This window comes from Manis pentadactyla, chromosome X (genome assembly GCF_030020395.1).
Source record: "Manis pentadactyla isolate mManPen7 chromosome X, mManPen7.hap1, whole genome shotgun sequence".
Classification (NCBI taxonomy): Eukaryota; Metazoa; Chordata; class Mammalia; order Pholidota; family Manidae; genus Manis; species Manis pentadactyla.
Window position 1 is genome coordinate 32,965,254 of NC_080038.1, and position 17,190 is coordinate 32,982,443.

The following is a 17,190-nucleotide window of genomic DNA, read 5'->3' on the forward strand; positions in this document are numbered from 1 at the left end:
GAAAATTGTATATCAGGTCTAAATTTGTTATATCTATAATTATTTATAGATATTTATAGAATCTGTTAAAATAGGTCCTTTGTAGAAATTCAGAGGGGAAAAACTACAAGTTTTCTTAAACATAATTTATGAAGATGCTCTGTACTTCTGAATTTTTAAACAGCTTATTAAACATCTTTTAATTGAATTCACTTTAAAAAATTAAATACATAACGTATTCACATGGTTGAGATGTTTATGAGGAGATATGTCTATGTATACACATACACAGAGTAAAATCTTATGCTTACCCATTTTCCACCCAAGTCCTATGACCATCTCTCCATCCCCTACCTTCCTGATCTACCTGCTATTATTAGGGGAAAATATATTTTAAAGAGGGCAAGAGGTAGAGCTATATCAAAATGAAGGCAGTGAGTCTGTAAGAGAAAGAATACTTGGTGGGAGTGAGGAGACTTGAGTTCTATAACTGTCTTTCAGACCAGTCAGCTGTGCCATCTTGCATAAGTATTTCTTCTCCAGGTCCCAGTTTCCTCACATAAAAAAACAAGCAGATAATTATATAGAAGTCAAAAGATTTTTAAGCTCGGGTCTTCCATCTCATCAACAGACTAGTTGGTGTCCTGTGTAAAGCAGGTTCTAAGCCTGCCTGTGGTCTTGGAAAGGAAGTGGCTTAAATGACTACTGATACCTGACACAGATGCTGGAACAGAGGTGCCGCTGCAGGGGCTGCCCTCTTTGTGTGCCTGCGCTACAGGATTTGGACATCACATTGAGTTCAGTCCATTTCAGCAATCATATACTGAGCATCTCTGTGTGCCAGGCCCGCTGCCAGGCATTGGAGATACGAAAAAATGAATATTGTGTGGTCTCCACACAGCCTGTACAATTCACAGAAGCATAGCATTTTTCAAGTGGGATGAGACCTTGGTGAATGTCGAATGTAAATTCCTATTTTATAGTCAAAGAAATAATTATTAGCTTAATTAGAGTGGCATTTGGGCTCAGTACTGCTGTGATAGCTTTCTCTGGGATGTACCGGCACAATATTCTGTTTTCCTCTAGATGTCCCTATCCAATACAGTAGCCACTAGGTGCATGTGGTTATTTAAATTTAAATGTAAACTAATTAAAATATAATAAAATTTAAGATTCAATTCCTCATGCATACTAACCACATTTTAAGTGCTCAATAGCCACACATGGCTGGTGGCTACACTATTTGTAAATGACAGCACAGACATAGAACATTTCTATCATTGCAGAAAGTTCTATGGGATAGCACTACACTCTAGAAAATTATTTCCACACAATTTCATTTAAAATCAGGATAGATGAAGGAAGGAAAGATATAATCTAGCCTCAAGTTCTGAGATGCCCACAATTACTGATGTAAGGTATATAACTAAATAGGGTAACAGGCTTGCTCTAAAGGCACAAAACACTTTTAAAGCAGAAGTGTACTCTTTCAGCAGTTAGAGTAGCTTTTTAAGGCCTCCAACCCAAGTGATTTCCAGCAATGCTGTTCAGAACACTCTAGTAATCACATCATTCTCTCAGGGGTCTTTAGGCCTTTGGATCCCTTTGTTAAAAAAGATAATAACCCCTCTCCTCCCCACAAAGCTTGCTTTATATTTTTCAGTAATTATTAAGACAATAGGACTCACAAAAAATAGGTGGATTTCTTCCTCTGCCTACAGATTTTATTGTAGAATTAAAGGGACCTAAGGGAACCTGCAAAAGAGCTGACACTCCAGACCCCTAGATACACAACACCAATGCAAATGTAATGTGACTCACAGTGTTTTATCGCCTGTTAACATCTTTGCAAGTTAGGGGTGCCAGATGAAATACAGGACACCCAGTTCAACTGAAATGTCAGATAAACAATGAATATTTGTTTCATATATGTATGTCCCATGCAATATTTGGAACATAATTATAATTCTAAGAAAGTGTTGTTTATATCTAAAGTGTCGATTTAACTGTCTGTATTTATTTATTTAACGAAATCTGGCAACTCTACTCCAAGTTCACTTTCCCAGATTTTACCTTTGGAAATAAATTTGACACATGCAATACCCATTAAACAAAAACAAAAACCAAACCTGAGATGTGGTCCCAGGAACCCATAAAAAAAGCTTAAAATATTTTACCTGGAAGATGTTCTTATCCCAGAGTTTGGCCTTCCTAGTTCCACCTTGTCATTCAGATCTCAACTTAAATGTCATTCCTTTAACAAGGCCTTCCCTGGCCACCCACTCTTCCATGGTTCCCCTGCCTCCTTGATCCCATTTTAATTTTATTTTCTAATGACACTTATCACTACTTGATATGTGCTCATTTGTTTGTTTCCTTTTCCCCCATTGTAGTGGAAACTCTTTGATGAGGGCTTTAATCTTATCTGTAATGTTCTTTATTATACCTAGAATGGTGCCAGATAAATACCCTAAGTATTTGCTCAATACATTTTTGTATCCTGAAGGCAACATAGGGTATTGGTTCTAGAACATAGGCTTTGGTACCTGTTAGTCCATTCTTGAGTTCTGTGATTCTGCTGCTGTTTTGTTCCTTCAGTTTTTCCTTTGTTCTTATATTCCACAGATGAGTGAAATCATTTGGTATTTCTCTTTCTCTGCTTGGCTTGTTTCACTGAGCAAAATACCCTCCAGCTCCATCCATGTTGCTGCAAATGGTTGGATTTGCCCTTTTCTTATGGCTGAGTAGTATTCCATTGTGTATATGTACCACATCTTCTTTATCCATTCATCTATCGATGGACATTTAGGTTGCTTCCAATTCTTGGCTATTGTAAATAGTGCTGCGATAAACATAGGGGTGCACTGATCTTTCTCATACTTGATTGCTGCATTCTTAGGGTAAATTCCTAGGAGTGCAATTCCTGGGTCAAATGGTAAGTCTGTTTTGAGCATTTTGATGTACCTCCATACTGCTTTCCACAATGGTTGAACAAGTTTACATTCCCACCAGCAGTGTAGGAGGGTTCCCCTTTCTCCACAGCCTCGCCAACATTTGTTGTTGTTTGTCTTTTGGATGGCAGCCATCCTTACTGGTGTGAGGTGATACCTCATTGTAGTTTTAATTTGCATTTCTCTGATAATTAGCGATGTGGAGCATCTTTTCATGTGTCTGTTGGCCATCTGTATTTCTTTTTTGGAGAACCGTCTGTTCAGTTCCTTTGCCCATTTTTTAATTGGGTTATTTGTTTTTTGTTTGTTGAGGCGTGTGAGCTCTTTATATATTCTGGACGTCAAGCCTTTATCGGATGTGTCATTTTCAAAGATATTCTCCCATACTGTAGGGTTTCTTTTTGTTCTATTGATGGTGTCTTTTGCTGTACAGAAGCTTTTCAGCTTAATATAGTCCCACTTGTTCATTTTTGCTGTTGTTTTCCTTGCCCGGGGAGATATGTTCAAGAAGAGGTCACTCATGTTTATGTCTAAGAGGTTTGTGCCTATGTTTTCTTCCAAGAGTTTAATGGTTTCATGACTTACATTCAGGTCTTTGATCCATTTTGAGTTTACTTTTGTATATGGGGTTAGACAATGGTCCAGTTTCATTCTCCTACATGTAGCTGTCCAGTTTTGCCAGCACCATCTGTTGAAGAGACTGTCATTTCGCCATTGTATGTCCATGGCTCCTTTATCAAATATTAATTGACCATATATGTCTGAGTTAATGTCTGGATTCTCTAGTCTGTTCCATTGGTCTGTGGCTCTGTTCTTGTGCCAGTACCAAATTGTCTTGATTACTATGGCTTTATAATAGAGCTTGAAGTTGGGGAGTGAGATCCCCCCTACTTTATTCTTCTTTCTCAGGATTGCTTTGGCTATTCGGGGTCTTTGGTGGTTCCATATGAATTTTTGAATTATTTGATCCAGTTCATTGAAGAATGTTGCTGGTAGTTTCATAGGGATTGCATCAAATCTGTATATTGCTTTGGGCAGGATGGCCATTTTGACGATATTAATTCTTCCTAGCCATGAGCATGGGATGCGTTTCCATCTGTTAGTGTCCCCTTTAATTTCTTTTAAGAGTGACTTGTAGTTTTCAGAATATAAGTCTTTCACTTCTTTGGTTAGGTTTATTCCTAGGTATTTTATTTTTTTTGATGCAATTGTGAATGGAGTTGTTTTCCTGATTTCTCTTTCTGTTGGTTCATTGTTGGTATATAGGAAAGCCACAGATTTCTGTGTGTTGATTTTGTATCCTGCAACTTTGCTGTATTCCGATATCAGTTCTAGTAGTTCTGGGGTGGAGTCTTTAGGGTTTTTTATGTACAGTATCATGTCATCTGCAAATAGTGACAGTTTGACTTCTTCTTTGCCAATCTGGATTCCTTGTATTTTTTTGTTTTGTCTGATTGCCGTGGCTAGGACCTCTAGTACAATGTTAAATAACAGTGGGGAGAGTGGGCATCCCTGTCTAGTTCCCGATCTCAGCGGAAATGCTTTCAGCTTCTCGCTATTCAATATAATGTTGGCTGTGGGTTTTTCATAGATGGCCTTTATTATGTTGAGGTACTTGCCCTCTATTCCCATTTTGCTGAGAGTTTTTATCATGAATGGATGTTGAACTTTGTCAAATGCTTTTTCAGCATCTATGGAGATGATCATGTGGTTTTTGTCTTTCTTTTTGTTGATGTGGTGGATGATATTGATGGACTTTCGAATGTTGTGCCATCCTTGCATCCCTGGGATGAATCCCACTTGGTCATGGTGTACGATGGTTTTGATGTATTTTTGAATTCGGTTTGCTAAAATTTTGTTGAGTATTTTTGCGTCTACGTTCATCAGGGATATTGGTCTATAGTTTTCTTTTTTGGTGGTGTCTTTGCCTGGTTTTGGTATTAGGGTGATGTTAGCTTCATAGAATGAGTTTGGGAGTATCCCCTCCTCTTCTATTTCTTGGAAAACTTTAAGGAGAATGGGTATTATGTCTTCCCTGTATGTCTGATAAAATTCCGAGGTAAATCCATCTGGCCCGGGGGTTTTGTTCTTTGGTAGTTTTTTGATTACCACTTCAATTTCGTTGCTGGTAATTGGTCTGTTTAGATTTTCTGTTTCTTTTTGGGTCAGTCTTGGAAGGTTGTATTTTTCTAGGAAGTTGTCCATTTCTCCTAGGTTTCCCAGCTTGTTAGCATATAGGTTTTCATAGTAGTCTCTAATAATTCTTTGTATTTCTGCGGGATCTGTTGTGATTTTTCCTTTCTCATTTCTGATACTGTTGATTTGTGTTGACTCTCTTTTCCTCTTAATAAGTCTGGCTAGAGGCTTATCTATTTTGTTTATTTTCTCGAAGAACCAGCTCTTGGTTTCATTGATTTTTGCTATTGTTTTATTCTTCTCAATTTTATTTATTTCTTCTCTGATCTTTATTATGTCCCTCCTTCTGCTGACCTTAGGCCTCATTTGTTCTTCTTTTTCCAATTTTGATAGTTGTGACATTAGACCGTTCATTTGGGATTGCTCTTCCTTTTTTAAATATGCTTGGAGTGCTATATACTTTCCTCTTAAGACTGCTTTTGCTGCGTCCCACAGAAGTTGGGGCTTAGTGTTGTTGTTGTCATTTGTTTCCATATATTGCTGGATCTCCATTTTGATTTGGTCATTGATCCATTGATTATTTAGGAGCGTGTTGTTTAGCCTCCATGTGTTTGTGAGCCTTTTTGCTTTCTTTGTACAGTTTATTTCTAGTTTAATGCCTTTGTGGTCTGAAAAGTTGGTTGGTAGGATTTCAATCTTTTGGAATTTACTGAGGCTCTTTTTGTGTCCTAGTATGTGGTCTATTCTGGAGAATGTTCCATGTGCACTTGAGAAGAACGTGTATCCTGTTGCTTTTGGATGTAGAGTTCTGTAGATGTCTATTAGGTCCATCTGTTCTAGTGTGTTGTTCAGTGCCTCTGTGTCCTTACTTATTTTCTGTCTGGTGGATCTGTCCTTTGGAGTGAGTGGTGTGTTGAAGTCTCCTAGAATGAATGCATTGCATTCTATTTCCTCCTTTAGTTCTGTTAATATTTGTTTCAGGTATGTTGGTGCTCCTGTATTGGGTGCATATATATTTATAATGGTTATATCCTCTTGATGGACTGAGCCCTTTATCATTATGTAATGTCCTTCTTTGTCTTTTTTTACTTTCTTTATTTTGAAGTCTGTTTTGTCTGATACCAGAATTGCAACACCTGCTTTCTTCTCTCTGTTGTTTGCTTGAAATATCTTTTTCCATCCCTTGACTTTAAGTCTGTGCGCGTCTTTGGGTTTGAGGTGAGTCTCTTGTAAGCAGCATATGGATGGATCTTGCTTTTTTATCCATTCTATTACTCTGTGTCTTTTGATTGGTGCATTCAGTCCATTTACATTTAGGGTGATTATTGAAAGGTATGAATTTATTGCCATTGCAGGCTTTAAGTTTGTGGTTACCAAAGGTTTAGGGTTAGCTTCTTTACTGTCTTACTGTCTAACTTAACTCGCTTGTTGAGCTATTATAAACACAATCTGATGATTCTTTATTTCTCTCCCTTCTTATTCCTCCTCCTCCCTTCTTCATATGTTGGGTGTTTTGTTGTGTGCTCTTTTTAGGAGTGCTCCCATCTAGAGCAGTCCCTGTAGGATGCCCTGTAGAGGTGGTTTGTGGGAGGCAAATTCCCTCAACTTTTGCTTGTCTGGGAATTGTTTAATCCCTCCTTCATATTTAAATGATATTCGTGCTGGATACAGTAGTCTTGGTTCGAGGCCCTTCTGTTTCATTGCATTAAGTATATCATGCCATTCTCTTCTGGCCTGTAGGGTTTCTGTTGAGAAGTCTGATGATAGCCTGATGGGTTTTCCTTTGTAGGTAACCTTTTTTTTCTCTCTGGCTGCTTGTAATACTTTGTCCTTGTCTTTGATCTTTGCCATTTTAATTATTATGTGTCTGGGTGTTGCCCTCCTTGGATCCCTTGTCATGGGAGTTCTGTGTACCTCTGTGGTCTGAGAGGCCATTTCTTCCCCTAGTTTGGGGAAATTTTCAGCAATTATTTCTTCAAAGACATTTTCTATCCCCTTTTCTCTCTCTACTTCTTCTGGAATGCCTATGATTCTTAAATTATTTCTTTTATATTGATCACTCAGCTCTCTTAAAATTCTTTCATTCCTGGAGATCCTTTTATCTCTCTCTGCATCAGCTTCTCTGCGTTCCTGTTCTCTGTTTTCTAGTCCATTAATGGTCTCTTGCATCTCGTCCATTCTGTTTTGAAGTCCTTCCAGAGCTTGTTTTATTTCTGAATTCTCCTTCCTTAGTTCTTGCATATTTCTCTGCAAGTCCATCAGCATGGTTATGACTTTTGTTTTGAATTCTTTTTCAGGTAGACTGGCTAAATCTATCTCCCCAGATTCCTTCTCAGGGGAAGATGTAGCAGATGCCGAAGCTGTCTGGGTTAGTCTTGTCTGAATCATATTTTTTTGCCTTTTCATGTTGACAGGTGCTATTGACTGTCAGCTGGGAGGGCCAAAATTTTCACTTACTACTGGCCTTTCTTTACTGGGGCAACTGCGACCCCTAGTGGCTTGTGTTGGGTAATTGCGTGTAGAGTGGGTCTTTGTGTCTTGCCTGGCCGGAAGGGAGAAATTTCCCTTTCTGTGGGCGGAATTTGTCTCAGGCTGCTTCTCTGCTTTCGCAGCGCCCGGTGGGGTGATGGATGGGGGGGCTGCTTGACTGTTTGCCTCCGTGAGGGGTCTCAGAGCTGTCGCCCAGGGGGTTAGTGCACCCGGTTTTCCCTGTAATTTCCAGCTGCTGTACTGTGACCTGGGTTGTTTCCGTCAAGCTGTTAAGTCCCTGTCCCTTTAAGACTTTCAAAAAAGCCCCCGCTTTTCTTTGTCACAGGGGCATCAGCTTCAGCACCCGCTCTGAGGTCTACCCCCTGTTCTCCCAGTATCCAGGGCCCCCTGGGCATATACTGTGTCTGCGCTCTGGCCCGGATGGCTGGGGCTGGGTGTTCGGCAGTCCTGGGCTCCGTCTCCCTCCCGCTCTGCCTATTGTTCTCCCGCCGGGAGCTGGGGGGAGGGGCGCTCGCGTCCCGCAGGGCCGGGGCTTGTATCTTACCCCCTTCGCGAGGCGCTGGGTTCTCGCTGGTGTAGCTGCAGTCTGGCCACTGTCCTGCGTCTTCTGGTCTCTCTTTTAGGGCTAGTTGTGTTTGTTGTATTTTCAAAAGTATATATGTTTTTGGGAGGAGATTCCCACTGTCCTACTCACGCCGCCATGTTGGCTCCGCCTCTAGAACATAGGCTTTGGAAGCAGGTTAAAATTCTGGCTGTGTGATCTTAGGCAAGCACTGTGATTTCTCTAAGCCCAGTTTATTCATATGAAAATGTGGATAGAAATAGAAACAACTTCATAAGGTTTTGAGAATTAAATGAGTTAAGAGTCATCTGAGCACAGTGGTCAAGGTCTAGGGATAGGCAGGCACAAATTCACCCCTTAGTACCACCACTCAGGAAAATACCCCTGCCTCAGTTTCCTTATCTGTTTTCTCTCTCTTACAACCTCACACAGTAGGAAAGGATATTAAAATGGTGTGATGCACATAAAGTACTCCTCACAGGGCCCAACATATGGTAACTATTCAATAAATACATTCAGTGAACAGCTTTGAAAATATAAGACCTGCCCTTCTGATACAGGCTATGGACACATGTATAGTATGGTGGAAAGGAGAAAGCAAGTACCTGAAAGGCACTAAAACTACCCTTTAAGAATAGAGTCAGAGAAACCTGGGTCCAAACCCAGTTGTGTCCTACCTGTTGATTTTGTGGTCTGTAAGTGGTAATAACAGAAGCTGCCTTAGAGCAGTGCCTCATCCAGTGAGATAATGTGTACACATTTCTCTCTAGCTCACCAAAGCGCCGAGCACAGTACCTGGCAAATATTCCTTAACTGACTAACACATGGTAAGGCACTTAGTCTGGTACACAGGAAGCACTCAACAAACGTTTGTCGTTGTTGTTTCTGGTATTACTAGTATGGTTATTATTGTGGGAATTGGGAAGAGTAAAGGTGAAAAAATGACCATTTGTGGCTGACAGCCTGATGGGAAGCTGTACTCTTGGTTATAAAAATTCTTTCACAAGAACTCAGATTCAGAAAGACATTATTCATTAACCCAAATGATTTACTTTTATTACTCAATATCTTTTTTATTCTAAGCCTCTCTATGTTACAACTGACCAAACCACAGTGTAAATATGAGGATGGGAGCGATTATATTTTTTGAAAACCGACCAATACCAAGTTTCATTTATGACTAAAAAATGCAGTCACGGCTATCACTGTGGTATCTCATTTCCATTCTCTCACTCACTAGTCCTGGAATGAGGCCTAAGTAAGCATGGTGTTTCTGCACATATTTGGGTCTGAGCCTTCCTGACCTTCCTTTATCCAAGTAAAAATAAATATTAGTTCAGAAATCTATCATTTCCTTGGGAAAACACATTTTAACCATTAGGCCTTCAAGAGCTGCAAAAACCCAGTTCCTCTTCCCTAGGTCCTTAAGTATACTCTTGCTGATGTTTTCCCATTTCTTTCTTTTTCTTTGTTGTATCATCCCCCAGGCTGTCATGGTGTCTCTGCTGACAGATTACTCACCTCAGCTCCAGAAGCCCAAATTCTGATGCTGTGATGCTTATCTTCAGTACCAGAATGAGTCAGTTTATGGGGGAAGGAGAAGAAAATCTAAGAAATAAGCAAACTCTGATACATGCTATAGGTGAATGCTACCATCTCACTTTGCTATTGTGAAACCTTCCTGAAACCCTTAATTTAAGGGCTGATGCACAGTAATACACAGCTTGACTTGGGTTAAGCTCTCTAATTCACAATTTCTGAGTTACGTTTGGGTATCATATTAATAATCATACACATTTGCTTCAACTAAACATAAAATACTGCGTTCATAATGCATAATGTCTAAGCCATTAAATGTAATCTATGCTTATTACCTTAATAAATTATCACCCATGCTAATTTATAAGTAAACATTTACCAGGCAGTCAGCTGCTGGTAGATCTGTGGGCTGTGTTCATATCCCCCAGGACCAACAAGGAAGCCAAATGATATATCTTGCTGATGTAGTACAATTTTCAGGCAAGTGAGTTAGGCAGACATTCATTTATGGAGGCAAATGATGACATTCTTAGAAAGCAGCTATCCCTGTACCCCAACAATGGATTTTTCCCCCAGTCATTTGTGAGAAGGAAGGTCTTTTCAAAACGCACATCTCTTCTCTGTAATGAATACTTAATGTTACAAGCCTAGAGAAGCCTTTGTGAACAAGTGGTAAAACCATGGAAACCTAGTTTGCAATGTAAGATCCATTAGAGATTGACATTTTCATAGGTGCAAATTCTCCAGCAGAAGCAATTTCATTTTTTCATGTTTGTGCTTATTATGCATCTGCTCATACTACACACTGGATATTTCCATAAATTCACTACTTGACACATATTTGCCCGTTTTTTCCTCCAATTTTTCTGCAGGATAATAAAAAGTGCATTACTGGATTATTATAATGTAATTAAAGCTGGATGTCTTTTGTGGGTGGCCAAAATTTGTATTGTGGAATTATTATGATCTATTTTCACATTGTTTTAGTGAAAATGTTAAATTATGTAACTGTAACTTTAAAAGAAATAATGTATTTTACAGAGGACAAAAAAAAAATGTAATGATCTTTACATTCCACTTCTAGTATTAGAAGAATGTTTCCAGGTTGGCTGATGGATATTCTTCAGCAGATAGTTATGACTTAAATGAGTGAGTAATAAGAGATGAATTACAAATTAGATTTGCAATGAAGATGCAATAAAGCATGTTTTGTAGAGGGGGAAAAGGCTCATAATGTTACCCGAAAAAAATCAATTTTTCTAGTAAATATCAAAGGTGACTTTCATGTGTATTCTAATTTATTGGAAAAGGAAGTTCAGCGGACTATCTTCTTTCAACAGAGAGTAGAGGAACTATTTAAGCAGAAGGTGCCATGTGGATTGTGGAGGCTCTCCCTCAAATTGCCTACATACAAAAGACAATCCAAGTGTCCTGCCACTTTCTAAACAGTCCTCCATGGTAATGAGCTCTTATTCTTTGCACCAAATGGAAGGTATAATTTTCTTCCTTCAATCAGGAAGGACTTGTAAACATTTCTTGACAGAACATAGTCACTTTACTTCAAAGAGCACCAAAGCTTTCTTTTTTATGTACACACAATTTAACATCCTTCTGAACCCAAACCTGTAGGAATTTCTCTGCTTCCTTCACTTTTCATCTTAAGGAGACATTATTTATATCATCAAGAATAAAGAAAACAGGGAAGGAAAATTGAGCCTTAATTTTTTCCAAAGCTATTTGTAGCTCCTGTTTCTTTTTTCTCTTTCCTCCCTCATTCCCCTTCCTATGTAACCACTGTAAGGACCTTTGCATCTCTGGTATACATAATCAATCCTACCCACTTAATTAATATAACTAGCCAAAGACTTCCTTTCTTCCAGGCTTTCTCCACTGTAACACTGGAAGTAGAAAACATGAAGTGATTATACTGCAATGATTTCAGTGTTGGAGAAGAATCATCAGTTATTTTTTTTTCAGTGAAAAGTTTCCAAGAACGTTAGAAAAATAATTCAACATCAGATATTTCTAATGGATATTACACTAATCATTATAAAATCCCCAGGCAGAAAGATCTGCACAGATGAACTTGGCAATACCACATTAGACCTTCTATACAAGCAGGTGACCCTAGAACCTCAGTTAAAATGGCAGGGGCTCCTTGGTCTAATGCCAAACCTGCAAGGCAAGTCTTCTCATGTGATAAAAATGAAGGAAGAATATATGCAGAGAGGGTATGCAGAACACACTCTTTTTTTGTCTTAGAAGCTCTATCAATGTTTGGATTATGGTGATGGTTGAGGAATGTCTTGAGACATGGCACCACTCAGCAATTTGGAAAACCAAAGCAAAATGGTAGTCTGTGTGTTTCCAGATGGGGTGAGACTCTGCTGGGGTGGGCCTGATATAATGACAAGGGTTCTTATAAGAGAAAGGCAGGAGGTCAGAAGCCAGAGAAGATGCTAGCTGTGCTGCTGGCTTTGAAGAAGGAGGAAGGGAGCCATGAGCCAAAGGCTAAAGGCAGCCTCTGGAGACGAGAAAGGGCAAGAAATTGTTAGGATTGATTCTTTTGACAAATATGAAAGGTCATATCAAAGAATGGAAAACCAGTCAAATCACAATGATCAGACTCCTACAGCCAGGAACACCATATACTGATGTGCCAGTTGTGTTTTGTGCAAAGGTTTCAGGTGAAAGGTGTGATGAGGGGTTGAAACCTGGTCTGCACTTCAGTTCCTCGTTGTGTACCCTCCTGTAGGCCTTATAGCCAAGAGGAAGGAGTGACATTTTTTTCACAAGTTGTCCACCCAGAGAGGACATTTTTCAGAATGTCCTAAGCCTGAAGAGGTGCTTTCTTTGGTCACACAAAGGACCAGGATCTGGTAGGGATTGGCACTACCATCAACTATTCACATCGGGAATCTTTTTCAATACCACCTTGTACTTGATTAAAATGAGACACATAGGGACACTTCAGTGATGGTTTTGGTGTCTTGCCTCAGTTTCTGCCACAATTTCATTAAGGCTCTATAATGGGAACGGTAGTGTCTGACCAGCTTTGTCACTAGCAAATACATGACACCAATCATTGAAGCAGAAATTTGAGGTCAACTCTTCAGTCTTTTAAATTTTACAGAAATTCATCCCTAATAATTGTCCAGAAAATTTAATATAAATTATTGATGAAAGAACCTTGGTCAGAGCAAATGGAAGCAAAATCCCAGACATGGACTAAATTTTTTCACGGTTTTAATAGTGCCTGTCTTATATCAATGACACCAGACTTAGTTTCTAATTTTTATTTATTTATTTATTCTGTGAAACTCATTCCCAGAGGAAATGCAAGCACAATTGCCTTCTGGAGGAAAATCATTAGGCAAATGAATTTTTAAACTGGAATGAGGTGTACAAATAATCCAGACTATCCCTTCAGTTTGCAAAAGAAGAAAATAGGAAATAAGAAAATGTTCATAGGCTAGACATATATACTATAGGCAGAGATAATGCATGTGTTCAGTGCCCCTCTGCATGCTATCTGGGATCCTGCAAATGTAGCCGCTTGATTTGATTTACCTCACAGGCTGAGTGGGGGATAGGAAGCTGGCTGGTCCAGGACTCTGGTTCTGTGCAGCCATAGGCCATAGAGGAGAGTTCACAGAGGAGGCAGGGATGGGTACAGACATCCAGAGACACAAGCAGAGATTCAAAAGACATCCACATAACAGGTGATGGTGGTGCCCTGTCCAGATCCTTTTACCTGGGTTTGCCCAGCCCCCAGCTGGGTTGGCTGCTAATGCCTCATAGCTGCCCCCTTCTCTGAAGGCTGCTCTCATCCACCAGGAACCACTTAGGACAGGACGTTGCACTCTGGCTCCCAACTCACAACCAGCAGTCCACAGTCAATGAATGACTGAGAGAGGTGTACAAAGACTTGCTCCCTTCCTTCTAGGCAAGACAACTCTGTGGTGAAATTCATGCTCCAGAGCTCCGCATGGGATCAGGCTGAAGCTGGTGTCAGAGACCACATCTTTGGTTAGCTTCCCCTACTGCTTAACCTGCTTCCCCTTCTTCTGAGAGTGCTTCCTCAATAAATCATTTGCACAAGAATGTCCATCTCAGGCTCTACCTTTAGGGACTCTGATCTGGGATGATCCATGAATAAGATGTTTCAGAGGTCTGTATTGTACTGTTCATCCTTCAGGCACCAACGGAGGAGTAGAGAATTAAGGAGCCATTAGACAAATGCTGAAGAGCTCATGCCTAATAAGCAAAAAGTTTCCAGTTACCAGGGTCAGCCTTTCTTAAAAGGAAGTAGAACTTTAAATGTAACAAATATTATTTTCCAGTCACAAGTTCATATTCATAACAAGGTCTCTATCAGCTGCACAGAATAGGAGACTAATTTGCTTTCTCCAGAGAAGAGTAGATAAGAGTTAGCTGGCACGATATTTCTGATTTTAGTTCTGTGGTGTCTTAGTACCTTAAGACAGGCAAGCCTGGCAGCTGCTTAGTGAGCCTGCCCTTCGCATTGTCTTCCTGGCTTCCTCCAAAGCTTCTTATTCAGCTGGTCTAGGTTGGAACCTGAGAATATGCATTTTAAACAAGTGTCATGGGATGCTGATACTGCTGGTCCAAAGACCACACTTTGAGAATCATTAGTCTGAGGCAGTTCTAAAGACTTATTTGAGGTGTGTTCGTCCCCACATCCCTAAAGCAAAACCTTAAGGCATTTGGCCAATCCAGATCCTCTTAATTAGTCTGTCTTTGGACCCACTGAGGCCTGGGTTTCATCCCTCTTCTGCTATCTAACAGCTATTGAACCCTGCTCTCCTTATCTCTACAATGGGAACAATAACACCCATCTCATAATGTTGTTGGGAGAATTAAATGAAATAACATATATAAGATCATTTGCTTAAAGCAAGTGCTCAGTAAATATTAACCCTTTTTTATTTGATCAATTGTTTCCAATGCTTTATATGTTTTTTCTTTGGATCTTTGTAACAACATTCTATCCTGTCATCATAAATATATTGAGTAAAATACTTGGTGTCCAAGAAAAGTGCAAGGAATGAGCTTGTCTTCTGAAGTTTGCCAAGAACCCAGCTGCTGGGTGCTTTAGGTGAGTCATTTCTCTCCACCAGCTGGTTTGTGAATGTGCCGCCCAGGTGAGCCAACTGGCACTTTGCCAAACCAAACCACGGAAGCCAGCAAGTCCAAAAATCTAACCAAGGTGACTAAATGCTTTGCTTAGGAAAGCATGGTGGGAATGACCATTTATATGAAATAAATCAGAGGCATCTGGCAATTGATGGACTTGGGGTCTCGCTGATAAAAGGAGAAAGAGATTAGGAAGAACTCATCAGGTTTTATTCATCTCTGTCTGAGGCTACAACTGCTCAAACAAAGGTTTCAAACTGTTCTTAAGACAGCAACTTTCAAATGTTTTGGTCTCAGGACCTCTTTATATTCTCATAAACTATGAAGATACCAAAGAGCTTTTGTCTATGTAGGATATATGTATCAGTATATAACAGTAAAAATTGAAACAGAAATTTGAGAAATACTTATTGATTCATTTAAAAATAACAATAGTAAACCCCTTACAGGTTAACATGAATAATATATTTTTATGAAAAAAACTATATTTTTTAAAACAAATAAAGTTAATGAATAGAAGGGCTGACATTGTTTTATATTTTTGCACATTTCTTTGAGGTCTACTTTAATAGAAGACAGCTGAATTCTCATATCTGCTTCTGCATTCCATCGGTGGTACTATGTTGGTTTGAAGCATAGGAAGAATATCTGGCCTCACACAGATAAGTAGTTGAAAAGGGAGAGCTGTTTTAATAAATTTCAAGTAATCATGGATATTATTTGATGTTACATTGAAAATCCGCAAGTGATAGCTCCTTAAAGATTAGTTGCGATTTGGAATCTAAACTCCATCAATGAACTTTACACACTTATATTAGACATGCCTGTCTTACACTTTGGATAGATATTTTACCCATGTGTGATTCCACATTGGTCATTTGGAAACTATTAGCTCACGGAATTATGCAGATCTTCCAAATTATGGAACATTACATAAAAAATTTTAAATTACATTTCTTAATATCACCATTGCTATGCCTGAATGTTTGTGTTCTCCCAAAATTCATACAATGGACTGCTAACCCCCAAAGATTATGGTATTAGTAGGAGGGCCTTTGGGAGGTGATTAGGGCATGAGGGTGGATCCCTCATGAATGGGATTAGTGCCCTTATACCCCACAGAGCTCCATAATCTCTTCTGCCATGCAGTGAGAAGGCACCAGCTATGAATCAGGTTGTGTTCCTCACCAGACACAACCACACTGGCATCTTGATACTGGACTTCCCAACCTCCAGGACTGTGAGAAGTAACTGTCTGCTGTCGATAAGCCACCCAGTCTGTTGTATTTTGTTATGGCAGCACAGATGGACTAAGGCAACTACCTATCACTTTAGAATAACATTTAAGTATTGCAAAACAGATACAAATTTTACACAATTCTAATTTTCTCTTGAAAGCTCAACTTTTATCTTTGGCAACAAATACTGTCATCTACTTCCCTTGAAGTGACAGGTTCACCTCTTTCATTTTTAAGATGTCTGCAAAAACCTAAGTCCTAATGCACAGTTTGCCAATGTTATTTTTTTTTCCTTTTGGTCAATTAAAACTGGTGTACCATGCAAGAGGCAGCTAGTTCAACATACAGCTCAAAGAATTGCATAAGTGCTTTTCTTCAAGACAGTCATCATATTTCATTATGCAACAGAAAGGCTTAAATACCTACTTCTCATGTTATGACACAGAATATTAAAGAGATGTGTATTCAAGGGTTGAAATTTAATATTAATGACTTTTACTGCTTCATCAATGACATTCACAAGTGAGTCTGGCTTTTAAAAAAATTGCTTGTATGCTACAGTGAAGAATAAAATGAATTCTGGTTCTATGCTTTGCTTTCGTGCTAAGGTGTCAGCGGTTTTACTTACCATTCCTTTTGTATCATCCACTGATGCTGCTGAGACAAAGACCACCCCTTGTGAAGCAAGGTCCTATATTGCCTTCTGGGATCCAAGGGAGGCCAAATGAGAACTCTGGAACACCCATTCCTGATTAAACCAGAACAGCTACTTACTTCGATTTTATCTGTACTATTTAGTAGCATTCCTCAAAAAGTTTTATTTTCTGATGGAAAATAAAAAGTTTATGACTCACTTCTATAAAGCAAGTCTTGGCTGCATGAACTATGGATAAAATCTACATTGAAATCTTGTTTTATTGATCTTACACATACCAAGACCTCTATTGTTTTGAGCCCCAGCTTTGTGCCAGGAACTTGTCAGGCACTGGGGTTACCAGAAAGACATGACACCTGCCCTAATGGTGCTTACACTCTAGTAGGGAGGGCAGACAACCGCATGTAAATAGATAGTGTGGTAAGCTGTAAGGGAAACAAATAAGATCCTCTAGTAGAGAATAAAGGGATGAAAGGAAGAGTA

At 39.4% G+C, this 17,190-nt stretch overlaps 1 protein-coding gene across 3 annotated transcripts in view; it reads left to right on the plus strand.

Moving 5' to 3' along the window:
- The window catches only part of OTC (ornithine transcarbamylase), a 78,324-nt gene extending 61,413 nt beyond the window's left edge, over positions 1-16,911 (plus strand). Inside the window, exons 10-12 of one of the 3 annotated variants that reach the window (XR_008995115.1) lie at positions 9,606-9,760; positions 10,998-11,115; positions 13,604-16,911. Coding sequence is in view for 1 of the 3 variants with exons in the window: in XM_036879496.2 (XP_036735391.2) it covers positions 9,606-9,665 (60 nt within the window). In the remaining 2 variants the exon portion in view is untranslated. The other 2 variants (XR_008995116.1, XM_036879496.2) reach the window with 2 other exon arrangements.
- The last annotated feature ends 279 nt before the right edge of the window (positions 16,912-17,190 follow it).